The 27,374-nt window shown below is 41.5% G+C and overlaps 1 protein-coding gene across 5 annotated transcripts in view; it reads left to right on the top strand.

Moving 5' to 3' along the window:
• The window catches only part of ADAMTS2 (ADAM metallopeptidase with thrombospondin type 1 motif 2), a 266,308-nt gene that overhangs the window by 215,566 nt on the left and 23,368 nt on the right, over nt 1–27,374 (top strand). For all 5 annotated transcript variants that reach the window (XM_076350335.1, XM_076350339.1, XM_076350338.1 and 2 more), the window contains 6 exons: nt 4,484–4,567; nt 15,367–15,523; nt 16,401–16,506; nt 18,188–18,331; nt 20,272–20,404; nt 21,876–21,989. In XM_076350335.1, the coding sequence (XP_076206450.1) occupies nt 4,484–4,567; nt 15,367–15,523; nt 16,401–16,506; nt 18,188–18,331; nt 20,272–20,404; nt 21,876–21,989 (738 nt within the window). The remainder of the gene's footprint in view (nt 1–4,483; nt 4,568–15,366; nt 15,524–16,400; nt 16,507–18,187; nt 18,332–20,271; nt 20,405–21,875; nt 21,990–27,374) is intronic.

Raw genomic sequence — 27,374 nt, 5'->3', positions numbered from 1 at the left:
TTAGAAATGTTAGTTTGGGATCTTCAAAAGCATAAAGGAGGTGATGAAAATCGAAGAGGATAGTGGTGTTTGAAGTGGGAACACAGAAAAATAAAGTGAGAGAGGAACACTTTTGGGAGGGTCAGATTACAAAAGTTTGTGCTCAGTATCCACCATGACATTTCTGGTTCCTATTCTGTAATTCAAAACAGCCGTTTCTTACAGAAATAGACAATCACTGGATGCCCACCAGGCACCGAGGCTTTGCTGCAGATAATTATGATCTGATGAATGAGCTGTATCTCGGGCTGGGCTCAAACAATGGTTTGCAAGGAGCTCTGCCATCCCTCAGCAAAGGCACTGATGCTCTCCAGCTCCTCTGCTATCGCTCTGGCAGAGATGCACACATGGTTCCCGCTCTGCCCGAGAGCACGTAGCCATTGGTAGTTTCTGCAACAGTTACATAAGGATGTTGGGTGATTGAAGAGCAGTCTAATTGGGTTGGATGGATCAGCAATTTGTGGTGGCTGAAAAGCCAGATGCATAAACTGCATCTTGTATTGTGCCCTCTCCAAATGGTTAGATAGGCCCTCTGATGGCCGCTGTAGCTGGGTCAGATCCGTCTGAGGTTGATGGTAGCCAGAGGTTGAAACTATTAGATGTCCATCACGGGTGTGTGCTCAGGGAGCCTGAGGAAGCAGTGCTTACCCAACCGTACGGTGCAATGCATGGAGCTGCAGAGGGTGCGCCTCGGGATGAACTCAGCCGCGATGATTTATGGTTCAGCGGGATGGAGCTGAGTTGTCATGAAGTGGGCTGTCTTTTGCATAGCAGATGCTAACAGACTTTGCAAGGCTGGGAACTCCTTCAAACTGCATGAATGAGTTTGCCGATGACTTGCCAAAATATGCAGAGTATTCTTTCTCCTATTGCGCATTGGTTTAATTAGAGATTCAGGGAACCACCTGACTTACCCTAAAATCCTGCCAGCTATATCAGCAGGTAACCCACTCCGCACCAAGACTAGCAAAACTGCAGGCTGTTTATTACTATTTGTGTTACAGCAGTTTTCAATTCCCTTTTAGGATTGGGCCCCGCTTTGCTCAATAATAAAAACTTTGCAGTGCCTCTTTTACAAAGCATGATGCATCTCACAGATGCTTAGCTTGTCTTTAGTTGGGGTTTTTTGATGTATTCTATGTGCTTACTGTGCTGACTTGAAACTTGCTCAGGGCAGAAGAATTATAAAATAAGCAGAGAGGGACAGAAGAAAAAATAAATAAAGTCTTTGTTTTTCTTACGTAGCACCAATCTGTGCCAGCCTGATTTCTAAACAGAAACTTTAAATAGAAATGCATGTTTTGCTTTGACTGAAATATCCCAGAAAAATAAACCAAAGTTATCCCAAAATAGTTTGTGAACTACAATAGCTTGATGAAAGTCTCTTTACAGTATTCCACCATGCTTTGAATTCCTTGAGATTTACCCAGGCTTCTTCATCACCCTCTATAAATGCTGCATCACTGTAGGACATCTAACAAGATTTAACGCATTCACTGCCTTCAGTTCAGGAGCTGTGATTTTTGGGATGGTCTCTGTGTACTTTCTTTCCCTGTGCAGCAACATAATTTTAGACTTACTGATCTAAGAACAACAGGAGATTGACTCTGATTTTTCTTGTGTTGATATGAACCAGGATGTCCTACTGAAGTACATGGAGATGCAGTGCTGTAGAAGTACTATGTAATCGTTTTCGCACCTGTGTGTATTTATTACACTGACATCTGAACATATATATCCATTGTCTGATTATCTCTGCTTTGAAACAAACATTTCAGCAGTTGTGTTGGATGAGAGCCTGGAGCTTTCCGATTCCGCGGGTTGGTTGGTCATTTTGTGCCCTATACAATGAACTGCATTAGTTTAACTCTGCTTTCCTGTTGAAATAACAGGTGGAAATTTGGAGAATCTGAGCTAGGGATTGTGGAGGCCCTTTTGGTCTGTGCACTTTTCATGAATGTTTGAGAGCACAACATTCAGTCACTTGGATCTCGTATCTTTAATAATGTCCTGAAACAAATAGGTGCAATTTAGGCCATGCTGAAAAAAAGAAAAGCATCTATTTCAGCGTATTATCTATGTGCAGTAAGACACTACTAGTAAAGCCACAGTTTAGCTTAGAGAAAGGCACAGAGGGTTCAATTCAGCTGCTGTGTGAAGAGGGGTTGGACTCATCCTTACTAATGAAACCAAGACCCAGAGCTTTGAATTGACCCACTGTCTTGCAGAAAAATCCAGTATCCCAAGAGAACCAAGCAGCTTTTTACAGTGCTTGTGCTTTTCTGTTCATTCACAGTTTGTTTGTTAGATGTCATTTGCATGAACAGTCAAACAGTGTTTCAATTCTGTTCCATCCATGTTTTCAAGCCAAGTTTCATTTTGGCACGCAACAGCGATACGGTTGTTCTGTTACTCAACTATTGTTAAAAGAGGCTTAGGTTAAATTCTGGAAGTTAATGAGGGAGCGGTGTGCAGCAATTTGGATTATGCTTTATGAACTAATTAAATACTTATTTACATGCTGTGTTTACTGTCCTCTCTAGACAGGAGTTTTTGTTCAGTACTCATTTCATGTATAGGTAATTTACAGCTTATTTCAGCCTCATATTCTTGATGCGTGTGCTCTCTTCCCACTACACAAACAGTGAGGCAAATTAATATCCTTGCCTCCCTTGACAACATGCAAGGGTCTTTTTCCTGGGTGAAAGAATTTTTGTAAAGCAAAATGCATGTTTATGTCTTGCCTTTTTATATCTGTGTTCAGTAGTGGTCCTCAAAGTAAAAGATTTTTTTTTAAATACAGGAGTATAAAGTTAGTCTTCTAAAGTCTTATTTAGACATGTAAATAAATGATCTAATTTCCCAAGGTATTGTTTACAAAGCAGATCTGAACAGATCAGCTACTTCTACACCGCAATGAAAATAGCGGCCCCTGAAGCCAGTCATAGCCACGGGCTCCTCACCCACCATCTTCCAGCCAACGATCTGCTCGTCAACCGGTAACGAGCCTGGATCCCGGGCATCCCACGGCATGTTCCCCAGGTTCCCCGAGCAGGTGCCCTGCAGGGTGTGAGTCTGCTCCTGGAGCCGTGGTTCAGCCATGCTGTCTCCTAACCATCAGCACAGGACTTGGACCTTTACCAGGCATAAAATTAGGCTCTTATATCCAAAAATACTGATTAAATTAATTAATATTCACTTTAAAATGTCAATGGGGATTGCTTAGCAAAACCTATACTGATGTATTTAGTTTTAATGATTTTTACAGAGATAAAAGACGAGTCATTAAGACTAGGGCTGATTGAAGAAACAGGACATTATTTACTATGTTTCTAATGAAAGGTTTTCTGAAAGTTACTTATTAGCTTGTAGTAATGAATCTGTTTTGCAGGAATAAAGAAATTTAGGTCCAGCCAGCAAAGCAGTCCAGTTTGGTGCAACCTTTACCAAGGAAAGGAGGTTTTAGGAAAGACACTTGCCTTGCAGGGAATCTCATCTGCCTCTTCTAATTTGTAAACCTAAACCCCTGCCATTTGGCTGAGTCTCATGCAGTCTTCATCACTGAATACCTAAATCAGCCTCTTTAACGGTTAATATTTGCCTAGCTTGCTTGTAGCAGTGTTTCCTAAGTAATCTTTATACATCCACATTTCATTCTCTACTCTAAATATTTACAGTTTTCTTTTCAGTGTTCCTAGGGTGATTTCCCCATGAGCAGGTTCAGTTACGTAGCTCTAGTATAAAAAAAGAAGACAGTTTTTAATTTGCTGGCATTTTGTAGCTTTTGTTCTGCTTGCAAAGTTTAACATTGATTAGTTTTGACACACAATAAAGCCAGCCCATGTGGCCAACGATGCTTTTTGAGGGAGGTATATCCTCTTGTTAGAGTGTGATGTGATGGGTCCCAGATGGAAGAGTTACAGGGTGCAGCTGAGCGGATCCAGCAAATGGCTCTCAGGAGAGAGGTCCTGTCCCTCTGCTCACTCGACCCCTTCCCCATGCATGCTCTTGCCCAGCGGAGAGCTATTCAGGATTTTGCTTGGATTACTGTGCTCTGGGCTCCAGCGGGCACACACAGCTGGGATGAGGCAGGGAGGAGCTGGGAATCCTCCTTCTTAGCAACAGTAGCTGTTAGATCATCTCAGCTGCATTGTGTAGGTGCACCATGATACTGTTTAGGCTGGCACTTAAATAGCTGTTAATATGAAGTCTCTGATGATGTGTTGATTTTAAATTATTTCCTGAATTATGGCCTGTTGGGAGGCTACAACAGAGTTTAGAAAAGAAAACATTCCCTCTCACATTGGTGGAATTTTCCCCGTTTTATATATGATCACAAAGTGATCCTTGGCTTAATGACAGTGCATAAAAGGTACTGCTGTGTCACTGCTTTCATAGTTACTTGTTGCCAGTACCGTGGTTAAAGCGCTGAATTCTTTTGCAGGTTAATGAAATCTATCATGATGAGTCCCTGGGTGCTCACATTAACGTGGTCTTAGTGAGGATAATCCTGCTGAGCTACGGCAAGGTAAGTAAAGGTTAATTTAAATGGAGGATATCGATATCTCTGAACTTCATTCTTTTATGAACAATGTAGTTACTGGTGACATGTATCGGTTTTGTATTTTAATTCATCCATTGTCCTTACCAGTCTATGAATATAAAGAACGTTTATGTTTATATGTATTTGTTTATCATTTGAACTTCACATTTCAAATAATTTCAGTTTCTTCTGGGTTTTCTCTGTGTCATTTTAAATTGCTGCTTAGCTGTGGCACTCTATCTTTTCAGATTTGTTTGGAATAATCTATGAAACGTAGTGAACATTTTGGTTCCTAAAGAAAACATGAGGTGTTGTGGTAGAACTGTATGTAAGTAACAATAAACACAAGATCAGTTCTGCAAGATGCTGAGGACTACAGCCTCATTCCAAGAACTCATTTGAACTTGGGCTTAACATTAGTGGGACTACACATGTGCTTAAAGTTAAGTGCGAGTTCTGTGGGATAGGGGCCAGAAGGCAAGAGCTCTGCAGATCAGATCTGTAATTAAGAATACCAAGTGTTCTCTCGCTGTTTCTATGGAAGTGGTTATTCTGCAGGCAAAACTCAGGTAAAGAGGAATGGAATGCTAAATGGTTTTCAAAAGTATTGAACTGCTCAGTACCTGTGTCCTATTTTTGCCAAATCAACATCAAATTCCATGGAAACAGGAACAGGGCATTTCAAGTATGTTGATAAATGCTTTGGTTAAGGACATACGATTTTATAGCAGCATGCCCAGCTGCTCAAAGCAGCGTGTTAAAATCTAATGTCCCTTTCTGTGACTGGAGTTGCTGGCATTTGCATGTTCATGGAATAAACCTGGGTTCTGGAAGACTCTGTGTATGTTCATGCAAGCTGCTGAAATACTGTCAGTGAAGAGCCAGCGCAGACGGCGTCAGTGGTGAAGCTCCACTGACATTCACCAGTTTACCCTGCTCGACACCAGCTAAGAATTTTCCTCCCTGGTGCAAAGGAGGGAGCTCTCAGTTCTAGTCTGGACTCTGCTGGAGACCGGTTACCTGGATTTTGGATAAATTGTTCTGTCTGTGCTTCCCCATCGGAGAACTAAACACACTGATCCATCTCCACTCTTCCTGCAGTGATGTAGATGATGATGATATAGTTGTTTTGAATAAGCTTAATCAGATGCGCATCCTAAAATAAAAGGTAAAAAAGGTTACATTTGCCATTTTGTGATCGAAAGTCCATGGTGTGTGTAGTAACATTAAATTACAAAATAAATGAAATATCCTTGTGATTGCTGTAATGACAGCAATTTGAGGGATTGCAGATTGACTAATAATTCTCAAAAAATTCTGATATTGCAGTAGTGGTAGAAGCCAGAAGAATGAGCACATGGGCTAGTCACATCTTTGCTGTCCTTATTTCATAAGTATTTCATAATTGTTATGTGTGTCCATCTTTAGCTCTATAGATCTGCACCAGTGGTCTGAACTCTGATAACTTCTGCTATTTTTCTGATGGCAGACAATAGCTACGGTAGACCTCATTTCACCTTAAGAATCTTTATTTCTTGTGAAGAATAAAGCATTGTCCATTGATAATTTGAAAGTTATCGATTTCATATGAATCTTCTTTAGAGAGGAGAGTGGGGTGGAGTGCAGAAACCTTCACTTCGTGGTGGGTCTTTGGCCACATCACAAAAATAGCCATTGCAGGTAGCACTGTGTAATCTGCTTGTGGATAGTCTACTTCTGGATTCTGGATCCGTAATCTGCAGTGGACGATGTTTTAATTCCTGAGTTATCCTGCTGGTTTCAGCAGGGCATAAAATGGAATAATTCTAGTATCACAAGCTTACCCTAAATAACCATGAAGATAATTTTTCTTGCATTTCTGTATCTGATTCTTGTTTACATGAAAGGCAATTTATGGCTGTCTGAAAAAAGTAAAATGAACGTAAAAGGTACCATTTCAGAGCTCCTCCACTGGATGGTGTGGGGGCCTGCATGCCCTGGCTGTATAAGAATAAAGTTTTTTATGTTCATATTTTTAAAGCTCCTGATCAGAGGACTAGTACCAGGGAGCAGAAGGTGAGGTTGTTTCTCTTCGGAGGGTTGGGATTATTTAGCAGTGGAAAAGCAGAGAGAAAAGGTGTATAGTTCTTACTTTCTGAAGCTGTTCTGAGGAATTAGAACAGAACCTTCAATATTTTACTATCCCACTAAAACACACCAGCACTACCAATTTTTAGGAATATATATTCAAAGTACATAATAAAAGGAAACGTGCATGCAAAGTTAAGGCAGTGCATGAATGAAGCAGCCTGGTTGGCCTCACAATGTGAAAATATTATCCCAGTCTTGTTTGAATAAGCATTTCTTTTGAGAGCATGTAGCTGATATCTTCAGGTTCATTTGCTTCATTGTAGGCAATTTATATATATTATCAAGGGTGTCATTTAAATAATCATAATAATTATGTTATGGTTCTGTAATTGATGATGTATGTACCATCAACGTCAGGTTTATGACAGCACTCTGACCTATTGCCAATTCTCCACCCCTGAACAGCCTTCTACTGTATTGTGTGGTTTTTTTTTTTAAAGAGGATTATATTATTTTATACAATATGTCATCTGTTGATAAGAATAATATGGACAATACTTGAGTTGCATAGCAACCAGTTTTTCAGTACTTCTTGAAAGTACTCCATTCCTTGAAATGTACTTATTTTTTAATATTTTCAAACACAGGCAACTGTACACTCAAAAGTTTCAAACATAGGCAACTGTACATTCAAAAGTTTCAATAATTTTAGTAATTGCATTAATTGCCCTGGTGAGATGAAAAAATGGAAGATGTTCCTTGGTGATCACGTGTTGAAATAATTTCAGGGGCAAATTCAAAAGATCTGACACGGTTTTGCTGAATTAACACTTTGTGTAAGTTATCACCTCTGGGCTTAGACTGAGGGTATGGCAGGTCGAGACCTGCCAAGGAGCACCAGGCTTGGACGCTGGCTGGGTGGTGTGTTCGAGGAGAGGGCAGCGTGTGGCTCTGCTGTGTCTGGGGTAGGCATGCTGAAGCTACCAGCCCTTTCCTGACTCCCCACTTTTCTCTTAGTACTTCAAACAAATGAACAACGCTACCTGACGTACCAGAGGGGCTGATGTGAAGGCTTTGACCATGCCTGGCTGCTGCCCGCTCATTTATCAATTCCATCAACAGGATAGAAAAATGTGTTCTGCAAAGGCTGCTCCGTATCTGCGGTGGCTTTGGAAGCTACCATGCATTTCTCTGTGTTGTCTTTACATTGACTCCCAAAGTCAGAGGCTTTTTCGATGTGATGGGATACTGCAAATAAGTAAACAGGGTACGTGCGGTGCATTTTTCTTCAAATGGGAAAAAGATGAGCTGGCTCGCTTCTGCCTTTTTGACTTCAGTAGTATGAAGATTGGTTCCAAATTTTGGAAACTGCGGATACATTTGAGATGAATATAATTCAATGTTTGGGCAAATTATTCCATTTAGACCTATTTTGGTTGTAATGGCTCTGTAATCCAGCTAGCTGTAGAATACTCAGGGGAATAAGCAAAGCAACCACTATCACCAAGTGCAGAGGAGGTGGCAAGAGATGAGCTGAGAATGGGTTTAAAAACTTGGACTGGTTATTATAAAATTTGTTTGGAAACATTTAAATCCTGAGCACTGCATAAAATCCTCTCATCACCTCTTTGAGGTGGATGAATAAAGATTATTATTCCCATTTTACAGCTAAAAACCCAAAGACGTTAAGTGTTATTTTCCAAGGCCACATGGAAGGCCACTGGCAGGCTGGGGATAAGAACTCATAAATTCCTGGCTCCAGCCCCACGCTCTGTCCATCGACAATGGTGACTTTGTGCAGATGAGCTGCCCTTGCACAGCAGCAGAGAAAAGCACACGTGTTAGCTGGGATGGGTGTAATTAAGACAGTTTATTAATAAAGTCAGAAAGACTTTTGCAGGAACTGCAGGGGTTTCAATAAGTGCAGCCACCTGAGGATTTATGAAGGTTATTTCTTGGGAAATGTGAACGTGGCAGTGCAGGACACCCCTAAACTCTCCTTTGGAGCAACATGCACAGCTTGAGTCACCCGTATTCAGACTGGAACAGGGTGAGATAGGCTGAGGGATGCTGTGTCTGCTCTGTACGTATCTGGGATGGCAACTAGTAGGGAGGGAAGACCCGTGTTAGCTATAAACCAGTGTTGGCCCCAGAACTAGTGGTTGTACTCTGGCCATGTGTTAACTTGGTCAAATTGAAAGAGGAACCTGACCACCAAGGTAGAGAGCTTTTCAAAAAGATTAGGGGAGGGAAGAAAACCCAAATGGCTTTAGGATGGCAGTTCAGGAAGGAGGTAGTATGGGATGGATGCCTACAATCTCATAGGACAGGACTGTTCAACTGAGAAGGATTTTTCAGTTGTGTATGTCTATTAGCAGAGCTCCTGCTGCCTTCATTTGGGACAAGATTTTACCTTCGATCTTTTCATAAAATGGTGCTCTTTTTATCTCTGCCATCTGACCTTTTCATGTCTAAGCTTGACGCAAGCAGGGAAGATGTTCTCAGTTCAGCCAGGATGGAAAGTGGTGGTTCGGTCTGAGCCAGGTTCTTCTCTGTGTTTCCCAGAGGGTGGCACAGGTGACACAGCTGAGGTGGAAGGACAAGCCAGGTTTGTCCCTTAAATCTGATGTTAGTCCTTACCATTTTGCTGTTGACCCTCGTCGGAGGGAAAGGGATGAGTGCTCCCCTCATCTCTGTTTGTCCCAGGAAGAGGCGAAGACTGGGTGAAGGCAGTTGTGCCTGGCAAGGCAAGGGAGTTGTTAGCTGTACATTAGGATCACAGAGTAGCTGTGCTTGGAGGGGACCTCTGGCCATCATCTAGTCCAACCCCCCTGCTCAAATCAGGGTCACCTACAGCAGGTTGCTCAGGACCTTGTCCAGCTGGGTTTTGAATATCTCCAAAGACAGAGACTCCACAACCTCTCTGGGCAACCTTTCCCAGTGTTTGGCCACTCTTATGGTAAAACTACAGTAACACTTACAGGTTTTTTTTCTTGCATTTAAATGGAATTTCTTATATTTCAGTTTGTGCCCATTGCCTCTTGTCCTTTCTCTGGATACCACTGGGAAGAATCTGGCTCAGTCGTCTTTACTCCCCTCCCAATAGGTGTTTATATACATTGACGAGATACCTCCGAGCCATCTCTTCTCCAGCCTCTCCTTGTATTAGAAGGTCACTAATGTGAGTTGAGTATCTTAGTTTTCCACTGACATTGGTAGATGCAGAAGACCCAAAAGTATCAGCAGGAATCAAGCCCTGATCTTGCAATGTGCTATGCAAACATGTCTGAAGATGGAATTCCTGATCCCAGCCTTCGGCCATCTCCAGTAACCAATTCTGAGTGCAAGGCCAGAACGTACATATTATATAGCACTTTGGCTGCTGTTCATATTTTTGCACTGTTTTTATATGTTTAGGGTGGGGATCAAGATGAGAGGAGATACTGTCCCTGTTATTTTTTATCTGGGTAAGTAGTTGAATTGCCTTATTTATATATGAGAGACATAGCTTATAATTTCCCAGTGTGTTTTGTTGGGACCTTGAAGAGTGTAGAGCTGGCTGATAGCATAAACAGTACTTTGTATTCCTGATCTGCTTACATTTATACAGAATTAGAGACTGAAAAATGTTTACAAACTGCTGCCATAAGAAAGCTTTACAAATCCTTTGAATGCAAAATGACAGTTTGCTGAATAAACTATTTTTGTTAGCTTGGTTACCATGGACACTCGATAATTTTATTTATTTATTTATTGCTTGTCTTGTTCAGGATGAGAGAAGGACATAGAAGATCTAATCCAATATGCAATGAACAATAGAATTGCCAAGCAGAAGCAATGTAAACAGTGTGTTTTGCAGAGACTTTACACATTCAAGAAGGGAAAGTCATGTTAAGTTGTTTCCTAAATGTGTGCACTGCTATGGTCCAACTTTTGCTACCATAGTTTGAAGCCTGTCAAGTTAAGCATATTTCTGCTCCTTCTGGAGCTACTGAAGAGGAGCAAAGCCTTCTCCGTTGGTACTCTTGGAGCACCACCTAATGGATAAGTTAGGAAAGGTTGTTTTCCGGCAAGCTTCTGACCAGCCTAAATTTCTTGTGTTCTTATCATCAAGTACTTGCTCATCAACACCATTGCAAAGTGGTACCCAGTTATGCCAAATGGCATGTAAATAAAACAGTTGGTTAAGGAAAGCTGCCATTCTGTGTGTGATACCAGTGTGTCTTTCACATGTACTGGCAACTTGAACTTTCTTTAAAAGTTTGGGTAGACTATAGACTAAATTTGCAGTTTTCTTCTAAGATAACTTTGTATTTTAAATTGTTAAAGAAAAAAATTGACATATTTCTTACTTTCCAAACAACCTCCACAAGTATTTGAAGGACCTTCCAGTCAGCTTCATAAATTCTTGTTCTTCAGTGTCTTCATAACAGAGAACTGAACATCACACTGATAACTTCCCAAAAGACAAGACAGGTAGCAAAGAAGACTCAAAGGCCTCTGGATCTATGTAGTAACGACTTTCAGCCATTTCTTACTGCCCTGCTTTGGCTCTTTGTACAAATGGTAGTTGCAACTCAGTTGTCTTCTATTTTTGTTTAGTTTTTTTCTGCTGCTTCCATCTAAGAAGGAACGGAGTAGAGAAGAAATGAAGGCAGAATCAAAAAAGAAGGAAAATGGGAGGCATTAGTAGATGTTGAGTTTCCCAGAACAAGGATCTCGGCTGGTTCTCTAGGGCAGACTGTCCTCATAAACCCTCTGTGGTGTCTCCTCACATGGGGGATGTTCTCCCAGCTGAGGCCTTTCCACCTCTTGGCCAACATCTCCATCTGTTTCCATCAGCAGTTCTCTCAAATGCCCACAGATTTTTTGCTTTTCTTGCTGTGAGAAGGAAAGTTTCTCTTTCCATTGGCAGTTTTCCTGCTGATCAGCTGAGTAATGCTCTCCACAGGCCTGCTGTCCTGTTTGGAAAGAGGTCCTTCCCAGCCAGGTCTGAGCTCCTAGCCAGCTGCAGGACCTGCATATTCCTGGCAGTGTGGGCCTTTTGCTGGCCAACAGTAACACCTACACCTCTTCTCCATATGCAGCCTGCTAGCCCCCAAACTTTCTCTGTTTGAAGTCTGACAAAGAGGGATTTTACCTTTACTTATTACTGTACACAGTTCATCTCTTTTCCTCTTTCTCCTTTCGCTTTGTCCATTTAATAAGGGGCAGGGCTTTTCCGAGTCTGATGAAAGCTCCCCACTGACTTCCAACAGAAAATATTATCAAGTGTTATCTGATATCTCTGCAAGAGTAAATTTTTGGACAACATCCTTCCAAAACATATTACATCTGCCCTGTCTAGTAACAAGCTGTGCCTGGTCCCATGATTTCCTAAGCTCCTTTCTTGCAGGACAGCAGCATTTATCTTTAAAGGCAAGGCAGCTGAAAAAGTGAATAAAAATGCAATATAAAGATATGTCTGGCTCAGGAAATCTCTGATCCAAAGACCACTGGAGCCTTGGAGGTTATTTGGAGGCAAATACTACACTATACTTGCACTCCTCTAATTCCCTCCCCTGGGCATCCCATTGCCTACTATCAGGAGAGGACCGTGGCTTACATAGCTCTTTGGTCTGAACCAGTGCAATTGCATAGCAATTTGCTATGCAGACCCCAGATCGGTGGTTCCCTGGCCATGCAGTATTCACTGTTGGTACTGTTGGAGCCTTTCTGATTTGGAAGTCCTTGACAAATTGCAGAAAGTGGGAATTCGGGTGAAAATTTGCTAGGAATCAAGTGGGTTTCTCTTTTCAGGCTGCTACATTACAGTGAAGAAAGACAAGGGATTAGTGACCAGATGATTTGAGTGCTCAGTGGACTTTGAGTACTCAGTAGGTAGACTGAGTTTTTCCTCTTACTCTTTGGAAGTCCTTCTCACTGACACAGGACCTCGACTTGCTATTTCTATCTGTAGCACATGGACACTTAAAATAATTGACTTCCTACTGGATGCATCGTTTCCCAACTTAAAGAGCAGTAAGACTCAATTTTACGTGCTACATTTTTGATGTAAAATTGTGTCATTGGCAAAGAAGTCAGGCCATCAGCTGAAACATGTTTTATAGACTTGTGTGTTCTCAGTTTCCCCTCTTACGCCGAAGGGATTTTCTTCACTTTCCCCGTTGTGTTGGATGCAAAAAACCCCACAATGCTCCTCATCAACCAGTTGGTTCTCCTTTTGTTTGCTTGAAGACAAACTCTAAAGTCACTGTTTTGATAAATAAGCATTGAGATGCTCTTGGACTGAACCAGTGGGTTTGCTCTCAGAGTGGACTTCGATATACAGTGAAAACAGTTGTCCACTCATGCCAGATGCCAATGCAGTGCCCGAACCGTGGGAGCTGCTGGGTGTGCTGCAGCAGACTGATCTGGTCTCTGGCAGACTCGATGTTCATCAGAGAAGTGCTGCAAGCTGCTGTGTTAGTTCATTCAGAGACTAGTCTTTTGCTTTTGTGCTGGGGTCCGCTGCAAAGGTTTCAGTTTAGGGGATAGGGAAGAGGTGACATATGACAGAAGAGAGCTATAAACCAGTGGTTATTTAGAATTTATTGCTTTTTTTATATTCTGTGCTTGGTTGCTGATCATGCAGAGATTTCTTTGCAAATATTTGGATACCCTTAAACAAAGCACATGTTGATAGTGCGTATTTTTTGTTTGTTTTCTGATCGATGCATCTTATAAGATGTGATGATTTTCATTTGGTAGAATGTACAGAAGGAGGTCATTATGAGACAACGAACTATTAGCAAACGATACATGACTTGAGATTTTTCAACTTCATTTTACAGCATTCTTTGCTTTTTGAGTCTTGCAGTAAGATTTCTCACTGAGCTCCTTGAAGGGATTGATTTCTTTTGTGAAGCTTTGGAGAAATGAGAACAAGGTGGAGATGATGTAGATAGATAGGTTTTTTGTTTGTTTGCTTGTTTGTTTTTGTTTTACCAGTGATGGATGTTATTAAAGACCTCAACAATGGTCAAACCTTGTTTAAATGAATAGGTTTTTTGCTTGAAGAGCCAGGATTTTACTCTGTAATAGTCACTCGAAGTTTGTTTAAGTCTGCTCTTATAAATATATGAAGATGCAATAAAGGCACCTCAACTGTCCCACCATTTTAATACAGTTATTAGTTCAATTTTCCAAGGGAATTATGGCTGGAAGCAGTATGATCCAGCGTGGGATTATATTACAACTTTTTCATTCCACAGTGGTATCAGAATCCAAACTGTGCCTCTATTTGGTTTATTAATTTGTTTTTCTGAACATTTGCAGAATTGTAATATCCCAGTTTTGCCAAAATCAGACCTCAGTTTGGCAGACTTTTCTTTTATCAATTCCAGGTTGTTCTTCCACAACCCTTTGAGGATTTTCTTTTTCATGTAGTCAACACTCTGTGTACTCCATCATGCACTCAATTAGAGGACACGTCAAATACATCTGTATTTAAACACGAACTATATTACTTCTCTCTTACTTTTGGCCCAGGCTAGGTTTTGCTCTACATTAAGTATTTTGGAATGACAAATGCTTACAGTACAGTATAGCATCTAAATTGTAGTGGTTTGTGTTATGATTACAGTGTTGTCATGGTAATTTAATTTTTGCAAATGAAAAGCCAGGGTTCACATATGTAGTTCTTACAAATCCTGGAAGGCCTGGGATGGGTCAATTAGTCATACATTTTATAGCATCCCACATACAATAAGCTTTCTTAAGTCTTGGCAATGCACAATACTAAGCAGAATTAGCTGGGAATTCTTAAGAAAGTACTGTTTTGAAAAAAGGCAAATGTAGTAGTTGGATTTTAAGATACCTTTCTCATTCAAGAGAATGGTCCTTTGCACTGCACCTAGCACACATTAGCTCATTTAAGTTGGCTAAGCCATGTCAGCGCACCACCCGTGCAATGTGCGGTTTATAGGGAGAATGGCGTACCAGAGTGGGAAGTTACGTGTGCTACCTTCAGAACGATTTTCAGATGTGGAATGGGATAAAGAACATGCACTTTAAAAGGCAGTCATTGGTAAAGTCCATTTCTGAACGTAATGATTCAAATACAGCTGAAAAAATTATACTTAGTTTTTACACTTCCAGAGCATCCAGTAGTGTTCAAAGGTCTGACAAAACAGCCCCGACAGCTCGGTTTCATGGCAAAAGTGAACCAGGGCTGGGTGCTGGCCGTCTGCTGTTGTTGCCATTTGCTTCCCTTGGCCATTAGGCATTACCTTTCCCCACGCTGGGTTAGCCTGCGCTGGCCAACAGCCGCTGCAGTTCCAAGAGGGGCACGGGCTCTGCTGGAAACTCTGTATCCAGACTGGAAGTGATGGTGCAAGCTGGTGCCAGGGTGGCATAGAAATAATGATACACACTGCACAATAAAATATCAGTTTTGTTATTAAATACCCCCCCCTTTTTTTTTTTTCTTTTGTTATGTGTTAGACCTCATGAATGTGTCATGGAAATTGCATGTAATCTAACTGTGAACTTTAGCTATTTTCTTACTTTCTTGATCCAGTAAAATTTGTTTCTGAAATGTAATTGTCTCTTTATTAAGAACAGACGTTTAATGGACATGGAATGTTTGTTCAAGTGCCTGAACAAGTTGGAAAAAAAATTGCGACGCTTTTAATAAATAACTATTGGTGTCTCTTTTTCCTACACATATGCAGTCTATGAGTCTGATAGAGATTGGGAACCCTTCGCAAAGTCTGGAAAATGTGTGTCGCTGGGCCTACTTGCAACAGAAACCTGACACTGGGCATGCAGAATATCACGACCATGCTATCTTTCTCACAAGGCAGGATTTTGGTCCATCTGGCATGCAAGGTAAGATGTTCATCATGTTTTGTTTTGTAAATGTGAAGACTTCTGAGTAGCATTTGTGTTTATCACTTAGCAAGGCTAGTTATGCAAATTAATTGTGTATCTTTTGCTTAGTTTTGGTCAACGTTTTCTTTCCCCAAGAGCTCTGCAGTTGTAACTTTCACTTATTATTTTATCCTTTCTTACTGGTGGGATTATTTATTGGATCATTTCTTTGCTCTTGCTGAAGCCAAGCAAATGGGATCCCTGTGTAAACAGTCCTGAAAATGCCCAAAGATTAAAGAACAGATTTTATGTTTAAAAGGTCTCCAAAGCTGTTGGCATGTTCCAGCAGGATTGCCAAGAAATATTGTTACAGAGGTGTGGAACAGCAGGGCCAAGCGCTGTCCACTTTTTCCTTTTTTCAAGGCTCTGCCTCCTGTGAGATCAGGTTTGTTCACTGGAGGGGATAAATCTCAGAGCTTTCCTGTTCCTTTTGGGTTGGCCAGATCTGCTGTCAGCACAGGGCTGGGGCTTTGCTCACGCGTTCCCTGGGGGCTGGAACTGCACCGAGCTCCTCGTGAGCTGTAACACAGCAGCGTGTGGTGTCCTTTTCCCCTGTTGCCTCATGTACTTGGAGAAGGCAATTGCAGGATGGTCCCAGAGATAACAACAGTTTTCTTGGTGAACCAGGAATAGAGTTTTGATTTGTTCAACAGGCTGCTTTCATCTATTTCGTAGATGGGGGCGCACATTATTAAATGTTCGGGGACAGAGTTCTCTTGAGAGGACCACTTCAATATTTGTGTCACAACAGAAGATAGATGTTTGTCCTAGAGCTTCTCACCACATTGCCTTTTCATACTTGTTCATTTTCTGGAACACGGGGTATTTCTTACAGGCTACGCTCCAGTCACTGGAATGTGTCATCCTGTTCGAAGCTGCACTCTCAACCATGAAGATGGTTTTTCATCTGCATTTGTGGTGGCTCATGAAACTGGACATGTGTGAGTAAAACTGGACATCCCATGTCCTACCTTATAATGTCTTTGGTACTGACAAATATCCATAACATTGGAAAGATGCAGTTTATGTTAAGAAACAATATTCAGGGTTAGCCCTGGCTTCAGATCTCAGCTCTGTCAAGGCTTTCCTTATAGTCTTAAATTAGCTTTACATTTTGGTATTTTCAAATGGAAAAAGGAACTAATACCAAAATACCTTCCAGGGCTGCTGTGAGAGTAGATTGAATGATGCGTTATAGTCTCCTGGTGGAAATGTAAAGTACTCATAATGATGAAATATGAATTCATTGAGTCAGTGGAATACATGATTCTTGAAAACAATCCATATTAAATAAGCACATCATCTGTATATGTTACTGCTGGTAAAGGATACAATACTGTATAGAAACAAGGTGCCAAGTACTGAGGTTACAACCGTTCTATATATTTCATATAAAAAATGCAATCATTTTACTTACTGATGTGATTAGAACCAATGACTGGGCAGCAGTTGTCAGAGCTTTGGTTTCTCCCAGAGCATTTTAGTTTCCCTGTTTGCAGAGAACACCTGCTGATTTCCCATTTTCTCTTTGGTAGAACAACAGTTCCCAGAAGGCTTTTTCTGAACAGTTTCCATCTATTCTGTTTTCCGTAAGAAAGCCTGCAGGCCCTTTTCTCTTTGTTGTATCAGAATTGTTAAGGGCTTTAAACAAAAAATTGCCAAAGTTTATTGAATCTCACTGTAAACATATCTTAATTAGACAGGGACATAGAATTGATACCCAGATGGTATTTGATTCCAGAATTTTTGAATTAAGATTGGAAAGAATACACAGTGAGCTTTAAAAGAGATATCACTGAAGAATGTGTGTAATCCCTGAAATCACATTCAGCCCCAATCTGTTAATTTGGTTGAAGTTATGGATAGATATCGCCCATGTTAGTCAAATAGTGCTCATAGAAAAAAATGCAATATAAGATCCTAACAGATCTCCTTCCTAACAGGAAGGAGAAAATATATTCATAATAAAGCCAAAAAGAAATCTTAAAATATCTGTAACTTGGGGTAATTTTCTAGAAAGCACCCAACACTTTCCAGGCTGTTTCACATTTAAACGATGTGGAATTGCTACTGGGCAATAGCAGCAGCTAGTCTAAACTAGCTTTCAGTGTTTTTTAGCATCTTTTTTTTTTTCCATGCAAAGGACTTGTCTACAATTGCAGATTACTTCAAATTAAGCTAAGGTGTGATTTTTAAAAAGTTAGATAAACTCCTGAATAGTTCCAGATTGGAGTATGAATAAACTTCTGTTAATACTCTTGGAGGGTGGACTAGATGCTTAATCCAGAAATGGATTCATTTAGCCGTAGTTATTCACAAATGTGGATGTGCACAGAAGTCCAAGGAAGGCATTTTTAGTCTGTTTTGAAAGTGGATTAAGCTAATCACATGAAAGTACTCTCAAGTGTCAGTGCTTCTATGTGGGAGCTACTACAGACTATCTCTTTAGCTTCAGTCTCACCCTGTCTTATTTCTCATGACTTTGCTCATGTGGACAAGGGTCATGGGACTTGAGAACCTTGTTGCAATCAACCACTGGTGTCATTTGGGATGTGAAAGCACTTGGGCACTCAAGAGTTCACCTGCGATGTAACTGTGCTGGCTCTCTCCTGTGTGGGGCAGTTTAGGCATGGAGCACGATGGCCAAGGGAACAGATGTGGGGATGAAGTCCGCCTGGGAAGCATCATGGCCCCCCTTGTGCAAGCCGCGTTTCATCGTTTCCACTGGTCTCGTTGCAGCCAGCAAGAGCTGAATCGATACCTCCAGTGAGTAGCTGTTAAGCAGCCTCTCTCCTTTGATTAGGAAGCACGTAAGAACAATTCTGCATCTAGCATTTGTGCTTTCTCCTTTTGTTAGTTACGCAAATGGGGTTGAATAAAACAAACAAAGAATCCCCCCCATCCTATTGGGAATGAGATGCTTTCCCATCAGTTGCAAATAATAATGCAAGTTCTCAATTAGTTTGATTTCAGTCCATTTTAAATTGTTCTCATTTCATTTACGTCTGTTCATTTTCTGAATATTGATAGTATATATGCTGTCTTCTCAGGGGTTATGAGAAGACACTATTACTAACTCATTGCTAACTTTCCTCCCTCCCTAATGTAACCTCTAGCTGGAGGAGTGCCTATACTACCCAGCAGCGTGGTGTCTATCCTACAGATACCAAATCTGGCTTCAAGGGCCATTTGTTGCTTGTGATACCTGTCAATGATAAGACGGTGCTGCCTACAGGGGAAATTCTGCCCTTTAAGTGCTCAGGGCTTTTTTTGACTTTAATAGATATCTAAAGAGAAGGTGTGGTTCTAGAATTAATTCTTTAGTTGTCACTTTTCCTTTAAGTACCCTAAATGCAAAAGCCGTTTTATTCTCCAGTCCTTGTAACAACTTCATCCATGTCCCCTGCCTTCCCTTTGAACCTGACCCTGCGCTGGAGTTCCCTGACAAACTGATGTTTATGACCATGGTTTTGCTCCTCATAGAAAAGATCTTTACCTTGTTGTTACATGCAAATTGAGTGGAAAAATATGGGGAAACTACAAGGATACCCAGCAAAACCTGAAAATAAGTAGGAAAAAAAATGCAGCAAAATACATGAAGTAAACATGAGTTAGTCTTTTTACCAATATTTTTATTATCTTAGATATCTTAGGTATGGCAATAAGGAATAAAAATGTTGTGAGAGAAGTGTGATTGTTTCAGTTAGCAAGATCCTTTAGAGCTTTAACCATTCAATAAAAATCATCTGGCCTAGAGGGCTGCTTTACATTCTTTTAAATACAGCTATTTTTAAATATCCTATAACAAAGCAGAACAATGGTTTGCTTTGAAGTAAATCTAAACTCAAAATTCCGCTTTCAACTATTGGTATCTTCAAGGCAACCTGAATGATTGCCAGAATAGACTCGTGTATGGTGTCCTCATGTCTGTTAAATAACTTGGAGACTTTTCGGAGATACTGTTGGTCACGTCGGTCTTGTAAATTAACCAATGATTATACCATGTTAACCATTCAGTGGTTAGCATCAGTCCTCTGTTCTCCACGTGACTTAGTCAAACATGATTCTAGTACGTTACAGGCTGTCCTCACGATTTACGACGAGAGGAGAAACTCCCATATTCATCACACAGAAAGGAAACTTTGTACAAATTATGGATGGAGCTGAGAGCTATTGGGAGAAAGAGGGAGGGAACAAACCTGAGCATTTAATGCAGGAAGGAAAGTACACATGCTTGTAAATGAGTTGCTGCTCCTCAGCAAGGGCACAGGAAAACTGCAAGCTTAGTGGTAATCCCGTATGGTTACCCTCACTTCTGCTTCTAAAACTTCACTTGAAAGACAATTGCAGGCAGCAAGAAATTCCACAAATGGAAAATTAATTAAACTTTCTTTTCTTCTTGGTCTCATGTGGGTTCTTCCTTTGATTCCTTTCACATCAGGAGCCTGGAGACTGATAGGAATTTACCTGCAAGCTAAATGGAAATTACAATGGAAGGGCTTCAGAAAAAAATATAGAGAATCCATTAAAGGTGGATACAACATGATAAAGTTAATGTGAGTGTAATTGCAATATTAGCTGCTCCTCACAACCAGCGTCTGAGAAATTGTAGGCTCTGTTTTGTTTGGATCAAAAAGGCACTGAAACCACAAACACTGTGCAAGTCTCACAGCCCCATCTGTTACTGTAATTTTTGCCTGTTGCAGTTCCTATGATTGTCTGCGTGATGATCCCTTCGAACATGACTGGCCTTCCCTTCCACAGCTGCCAGGAATTCACTACTCCATGAATGAGCAGTGCCGTTTTGATTTTGGTTTGGGCTACATGATGTGCACAGCTGTGAGTACTTAAGTTTGGCTTCTGCTATTTCTCATCCAGGAGTGTTGTAAGTGTCTCTGAAATGCCCTTAATAGGGCCAGTGTATTGAAGCCCATGAGGAAAGATGTTGTGCCCACTTAGCTGTGAGCAAGGAATAACAACTGAAAGTTGACAAATATGTTATTGTAAGTATCTCTGTCTTTTTTTTTTTTTTTTTTAAACTGGGGTTACAGAAATAATTATTCTGTAGTTTCATAAATAGCTGTAGACTTCAAGGAAACAAGCTTGCTGCTTTATTGAGCCTCCTATTGCTGGCAGCTAGTTATTTTGCTACAAAAATCCCACCCAGATGTGAAGGAGATGGATTTGGTGGCACATCTTCTAGTGCTAACATGTGGCGGTACACTTTTATGATCCAATTTTACGGAAACGGTGATGCATTTTGATGCCTAGCATGAGAAAATAAGTGTGACAGCGAGTAGAGCAACTTGCAAGGACTCTTGATGACATGGCTGGCTCTCTTGTACCAGGAAAACAAGGGACAAACTCTAAATTTAAAGCAAGGCAAGATTAGTGCAGTTCTCAGTGGATTGACCTCAGAAAGCAGAGTTTTCTGCAGCAGGGCTGTGCCTCCCACCTCCAGCTCCTCAAGCAGGGCAAAATATTAAATGGAAAGAGATGTTTTCAGCTGGTGTGGCAGCTGCTAGCACATAACATTTCTGCTTTGATTCCCATCTGCAGGAATATGTGTGCCGAGTGGCGTCCCTAGATAATGGATGAGAACCTTTAAAGCATCAGCTGTAGTATTGTGTCTTGAGACAATTCCCACTGATGATGCCTTGGAAGAATGTCCCAGCCAAAGAGTGTCTTTTCTTACAGCCACTCTCCAGAGCCTGGGAGACGGAGGCTTTCTATTCTTCTGTTCAGAATAGCCAAAAGCATGTCCAGACATCATGTTTTAGTACGTTGTGTGGTGGGTAGTTCTCATCCTCTCCTAGACAAGCTCTTGCATTGTAGGTAAAATGCCGATTGGATCAGGGTCCTGAGCTCAAATTCGCATCCTCCTAAGAAGGTGATTGCAACAGCTGAGCTATAGTCTGCGCAGCTGGTTTCTCTCTCCCATGAGTACTCAAGTATTTTTTGTTTTGTTTGCCAAATGAAGCAGCATCATTTGGAGAAACTGTAAGAAAAGGCAGTGTGTGTCTTACCGTCTGGGGGAACTGGTTTTCCCCCTTGCCCAGTCTGCCTTTGGTCACTAGTGTAAAACTATTTTTGCCCAACCTTATTCTGTCAAATGCCGGTGGGATCTCACTTCATGAAAGCTCAGGTATGCTCAATCCACAGACATTACGGTGTTCCTCGGGAATCAGTGATAACAGCTGGCATTTTACAGCTAGGAAAGGAAAAACCCCACGGTGCTGCAGCTTCTATTGCAGTTTCCAGCGGGAGCTCTCTCAAAGCATCGTCCGCTCTGATTTTCCTTGTGTTTCAGTTCCGTACGTTTGATCCCTGTAAGCAGCTGTGGTGTAGCCACCCCGAGAACCCCTACTTCTGCAAAACAAAGAAAGGGCCTCCGCTGGACGGGACCATGTGTGCACCAGGAAAGGTGAGAGTGGGTGCTGCATGTACCCGCATGCTCAGGTGCGTTCATGTGTGTTTGTGTGCAGTTGGGGATGTCCCCCTTAAAATCAGGGGGAAGACGAGAAGAACCTATCTTGAGGACTTAAAGTCCGCTAAGATGTGGGGCAAACTCATGAGTGCAAGTAAGGCTGTTGAGCAGCGTGAGGGGAGGAGGCAGGGGCTGGGGCTGGTGTGTCCTGCATGGCAGCTCTGTGACCATCAAATCCCATCCTCACACAAGTCATGGAAGTATCTGTGGATTACCCTGTGCTTCTTGGCAAGTCTTTGCGGCAGAGCCAAAAATGGGGAAATTTCCACTCGCCCACGACTTGTGTGAGATCGGGGGGGTTGTGTTTGTATCAGTGGTGACGTGGTGATGCCGACTGGCCTCCCCAGGGCAGGGGGTGCAGAGAGCAGTGAGGTCCTGGAGATGAGCTAAGGCTGCTGTGGCTGCCCCAAGGGAAAGGATGGATGTGGGAGTCAAGTGCCAGCTAGAGAGCAAACATGACTGCAGAGAAGGACTATGAAGAGAGAAGGGCAGATTTGCAGAGGTGGGTTTGCTGGCTTGATGAGAGTCAAGGGAGGCATGAGGAACTGTGGAGGGAACGTGTGAGGTGGCAAGGGCTCAGACAGCTCCAACCCCTCAGCCCACCATGCTGGACCTGCTCCAGGTCTCAGTTATCCTTCTGTGGAGGTCACGCTGTGCTCGTAGATCTGAACTCCAAGTCCTTTGAAGTCTGCTGAAAAAGTGTGGCTTCCCTGGGCTTTGGATGCAGTGACTGAGGGGGAGAGGAAGATGTCACTACTTGGAAAGATGTTTTGTAAAACCCAATGGATGACATCATTTATGTGATAAATGAACCGTATTAGCAGCTGCTGTTATGGTTTGAAATGTCTTTTTTATGAAAACATAACGTAATGCTAAGTTAATTCCTTAGCAAGTCATGCTCTGTATAAACCACTCCCTTCTGGTTTTCTCTTCTTTAGATTATTCCTGTTATAACAGTTTTGTTTCTTGTTTAAAAAAAAAAAAGTATTTAAATTACAATCCAAAATCTTAGACAGTTTCTTTGGATTCACTTTTCTATATCTTGATTTTTGCCTTAAAAATATTCATGAAACCCCCTGAAAAATACAGTTATATTCCATTTTATTGCATCACCCTCTTCCCCAAGCCATTCATTCATATTAGTATTTGAACAGAAATGAGAAGAAAAGAAGAACTTGTAACCATACAGTTAAGGATCTGTCAGTGCTTCCATTATAAACAGTTTGTCAGGATATTATGCAACTCAGCTGTAAAAATTTTCTCTGGACTGGAACTTGGGATCCAAGGCTTCAGCAAACTGTGCAGACAGCCAGGCTTTTTAGTTCAGTGGAGATGCAAGAGAGTATGTGCACATTCTGAAGTTTCAGTAGATGATAGGACTATGACTGTTTTATTCCCAGAGGAGCTGTCCCAGTTTTTTGATAAATAAACTTATTGCAACCTTCCAGGAGAACCTGAGAAAATGATATAAAATGAAAACCATTTTGTTAGATAAGGCTCAGCAGTCTGAGCTAAACATTTTTTTAAAAATAGCATGACTTATGAAGGTTATACAACTGACTTTGTATATCTGAGCTCAGCATTTGACCAGTGTATTTATTAGTTGTTGGTGTTTTTAATACAGGCACATCAGATCAGTCCTTTTCCATCTGTTCCTTTCCTTTTCACCCCTGCCTTTGATTTGGCCTTTCCCTGTTCACTCTCTTCTTCAATTTGCACAATACCAGAGACTCTTACCTGGAAGGATGAGGACTGTTAAATGCATACATTGCCCAAAGCTGGGACTCAGCTGCTGTGTGGCAGCCTCCTTTAAGATACATCTCCCATGATACTTCATCAGCACATGAGGAAGAGGAAAATAACTTCAAACTTGATCCACTATTTTCTTTGGAATAACACCAGAAAAGAAAAGAACAGAAACATAAGCAATTAAAGATGTTGATTCAAAAAGATCCATTTGTTTCCCACTTTAGAGAGCTGCAGTTTTTGTGATTTCATACCACTAATTCCCAGGGCCTATTTTAAGCTCAAACCAATCACAACACTGCTGATGCGTCAAAGAAACATCCTGGCTTTGCAGCAGCTGAGGGGACCGAATGCCAGAAATGAAAGCGATGTTCAGGAGACTAACACGGCGTATGGTGCATAGATGTTCTCACCTAAGCCTGCTGTTCAGATAAGTGATAATGGGTCTCTTCACTTTCCCAAACTTAGCAGATGCTATTGAGGAGAATCCAGTCCAGCTGCCTCCTTCCTAACTGACGATCAAGGGGCAAGAACACCTATGGGAGACACGAGATCTGTAGCACATTCTCAGCAAGCATGCTGATAAGGGCCGTGTCTCTGCACGCCCAGGCTGTGTCTTGGACCTAGGCACTGACCCTTAGAAATGGAAGGAAGATTAGACTTTCTAATGCTGTCTATATATGTGTGTATGCATGCATGCATGCATACATATAGATGTATATTTAAGTAAATATATGTAAATGTATGTAAGCTCTGCTGTGCATGTGGTTATTTGAAATAAGTTGTCAGAAGAGTGGGGTTCTGCCATTTCAAAAACTAATAGGTCTCCTTGTGCAAATGGAGACATTTGAACAACCATTGTGTTAATTGGCAGCAAACTAACAATTTGCTGGGTATAGGGACAGAAAAATAGAATATTCTCTTGGAGCTTCCCAGCCAGAGAAGAAATCTACTGTTTTGATAGAATCCTAAAGGAAATAGAATATTTTATATTGCTCCCGGCCTGATTTTTTTAAACTAGATTGAGTTTTCAATAGCAAGACGGAAGATTCTTTCAATTTTGTGACGTTTCAATAATGCAGCAACTTGCAATTACTTCTGTGTCAGAATGTGACCATTGGTCACATTAATTTCCATGAAATAACTCCGGTGTGTAAAGTTAAGCACATGGAGGGTCAGTCTTAATGTGAAGTCAAAGACACTCCATAAATTGCTGTAGTAAACCATGCAGATGAGGCATAACTGTGCAAAGCTTAACTCTGCATAGCATTCTGTGGATTAAAAGAAAACATATGCTTTCAGCTGATAATTTATTTGCTTGTATACAATTCTGTCAGCTCCACCGTTAGCCTCAGGCTTCTGAAGCCAGGCAACCTTCAGAAATATATCATCAGGTTTTGTTGTTCCATTTTTTTTTTTAAACTATTACTCTTCTGGGGAGACATTCGTATCGGCTGAAGTAGCTAACTGCTCTCCACAGGATAGAAATACAACCCGAAGTCATTCATGCAAGGAGATCGCATGCTTGAGTCCATCTGCTTGCTGCAGTGACTAACACAAAGGTTTGCACCACCTGAGCCTCCTTTGTTTCTTTTCTTGGGAGAGAGGTAAAAGCCTGGTACCTACCCCTGCCAGCCGAGCTGACGTTGCTCTTGGGTTTGGCTTATGTGCCAAGGATCCAGCACAAACCTAGCAGGTATTCTCTTCACTTGCACCGTGCTAATAAGACGATCTGAGTCAAACTTGGAATGATTTTTTAGTCTGTCAGGAAAGGAAGGGAATGATTAAATATTGAAACAAACAGATATTATTGAGAAGAGAAATGGACCGAGAAAAGAGGTTTCTGAAAACACTATTGTGTACTCAAAGCAATCCAGATAATTTCCCACTGAGAAAGCTGACCTCAGCTTCTCTTGGAGACAGGAGACAGATGGGTAAGTGTATGCTGTGTAAGTCACCACAGAAACAGTGAGAATGCTTGATTCTCCACTGAAGAAACTTTTACTGGCTCACGGTACACTTTAGTGTTAGAGCTTTCAATTTATGCCTTGCAACTAATTATTCTCAAACAGATGGAGCAGAGCAGGCCAGCCTGCGTGTGATGGGAAATACAAATAAATAAGTAACCCTCTCCTGATACGATCTCAGGAGAGCGGGGAGAGCTGAGGGCCACCAGCCATGATGCAGTGTGAGGGGTTACCTGATAGATAACTGGGGTGTCAAGCGAGGAGATAGGAGAGTTGCCAGTTGCTGCCTGATACAAAATAGGCAGAGATGGCAAAACGGAAGATCTGCAAGTCTTTTCTTGAAAAATTAACTTGCGATGCGTTAAGCCCACAGGAACACACTGGCTCTTTTTTTGGCGTCCGCAGCAGTTGTTTCAAAGAACTGCTGAAAACAGCAGTGGAATGTTTTACTGCAGGAGATTTAAGCTTCCTCTCCTGGAAATTGCACTTGTTTTGGACTGTCCTGTTTGCCAGAAAAATAGGCGAGACTGCAAGAAGTCATCTTGTCTTCCACTAAGAAAATAATTTGCATTTACCCAGGGTTTTCTTTTGCTCATTTAAAAGAAAATACTGCTTTAATGTGCTTCACTCTTTAAATGAAACCCCCTGTTTATGAAGGGAATAGTGGTTGAAACTGGCTCTTTTCCACCTCATTATGTAGTTAATGTAGTAGCGATAGGAAGGGTTGACTCTAGCTTCCTTTATTTCACTGGAGATTGCTCCATCTCTGGTTTTACCTCCACATGTGTTTTCTTGCATCGGTCTCAAGAGTAAGACTCAGTTGTGAATCATTTTGTTCTATGTAGGCTCCTTTCTTTTAATCCACAAACAAAAAGGCAGAGCTGGGGATGACTCATTGTACACAAATGCTTGTCTCCTAATAGCTCTGCCTCAGCTTCCCAACAATCGGTGTATGACCGCCTTCTCCAGTAAGAATCAGTGCTGCTCTTCCCTTTACGCAGCAAAGTCAATAACACTTTTCCATGTTTGCATTCCAGTTCAGGGACCAGTCACAGTGTCAAATAGGTGTTTATTAGTGGTTGTTGCAAACCCATATCCCCCTGTTCCTGGCTAAAACAGGGAAAAGAGATTGGAAAACACAACATCACATGTCTCTCCCTCTCTTCCACGGAGTCCAAGCGCTGGATCCTGGATCATCACATAATGAACATAGGCTACGTGGCTCTTGAAACGGATTCAGTGATTGCTGTGGAACTTACACCTGAGGAATGAAGAACCCTGATAAAAAGATGTGCAAGCAAGCACAGATCAGGAGCTGTCTCATCTCATCTGCTTCCAAGCCCAGCTGAAATTTGTATTGACAAGCTGGTGCATTGCCAGCTTCCCCTGCATCTCTGAATGGTCCCATTGCTACACAGGGCCCGACGACTCAAACTGTTCGTTCAAACAAACCTCTGTAAAGCCCTAAGTAAAGAGTCCCTGAAGGGTACAGTGCTGAGCTTCAAAACTGAAGAAAGCAAAGGACATATTAGCATTTTGCATTTCTTTCGTGCTTTGCTGAATTATCTCTTGTTCTGTCAAACAGCTAAGAAAAATCTGCCCATTACAG

Source organism: Aptenodytes patagonicus, chromosome 12 (assembly GCF_965638725.1).
Source record: "Aptenodytes patagonicus chromosome 12, bAptPat1.pri.cur, whole genome shotgun sequence".
Taxonomy (NCBI): domain Eukaryota; kingdom Metazoa; phylum Chordata; class Aves; order Sphenisciformes; family Spheniscidae; genus Aptenodytes; species Aptenodytes patagonicus.
Note: the sequence above shows the minus strand (reverse complement) of the source record. Positions and strands in the feature narration are given on the sequence as shown.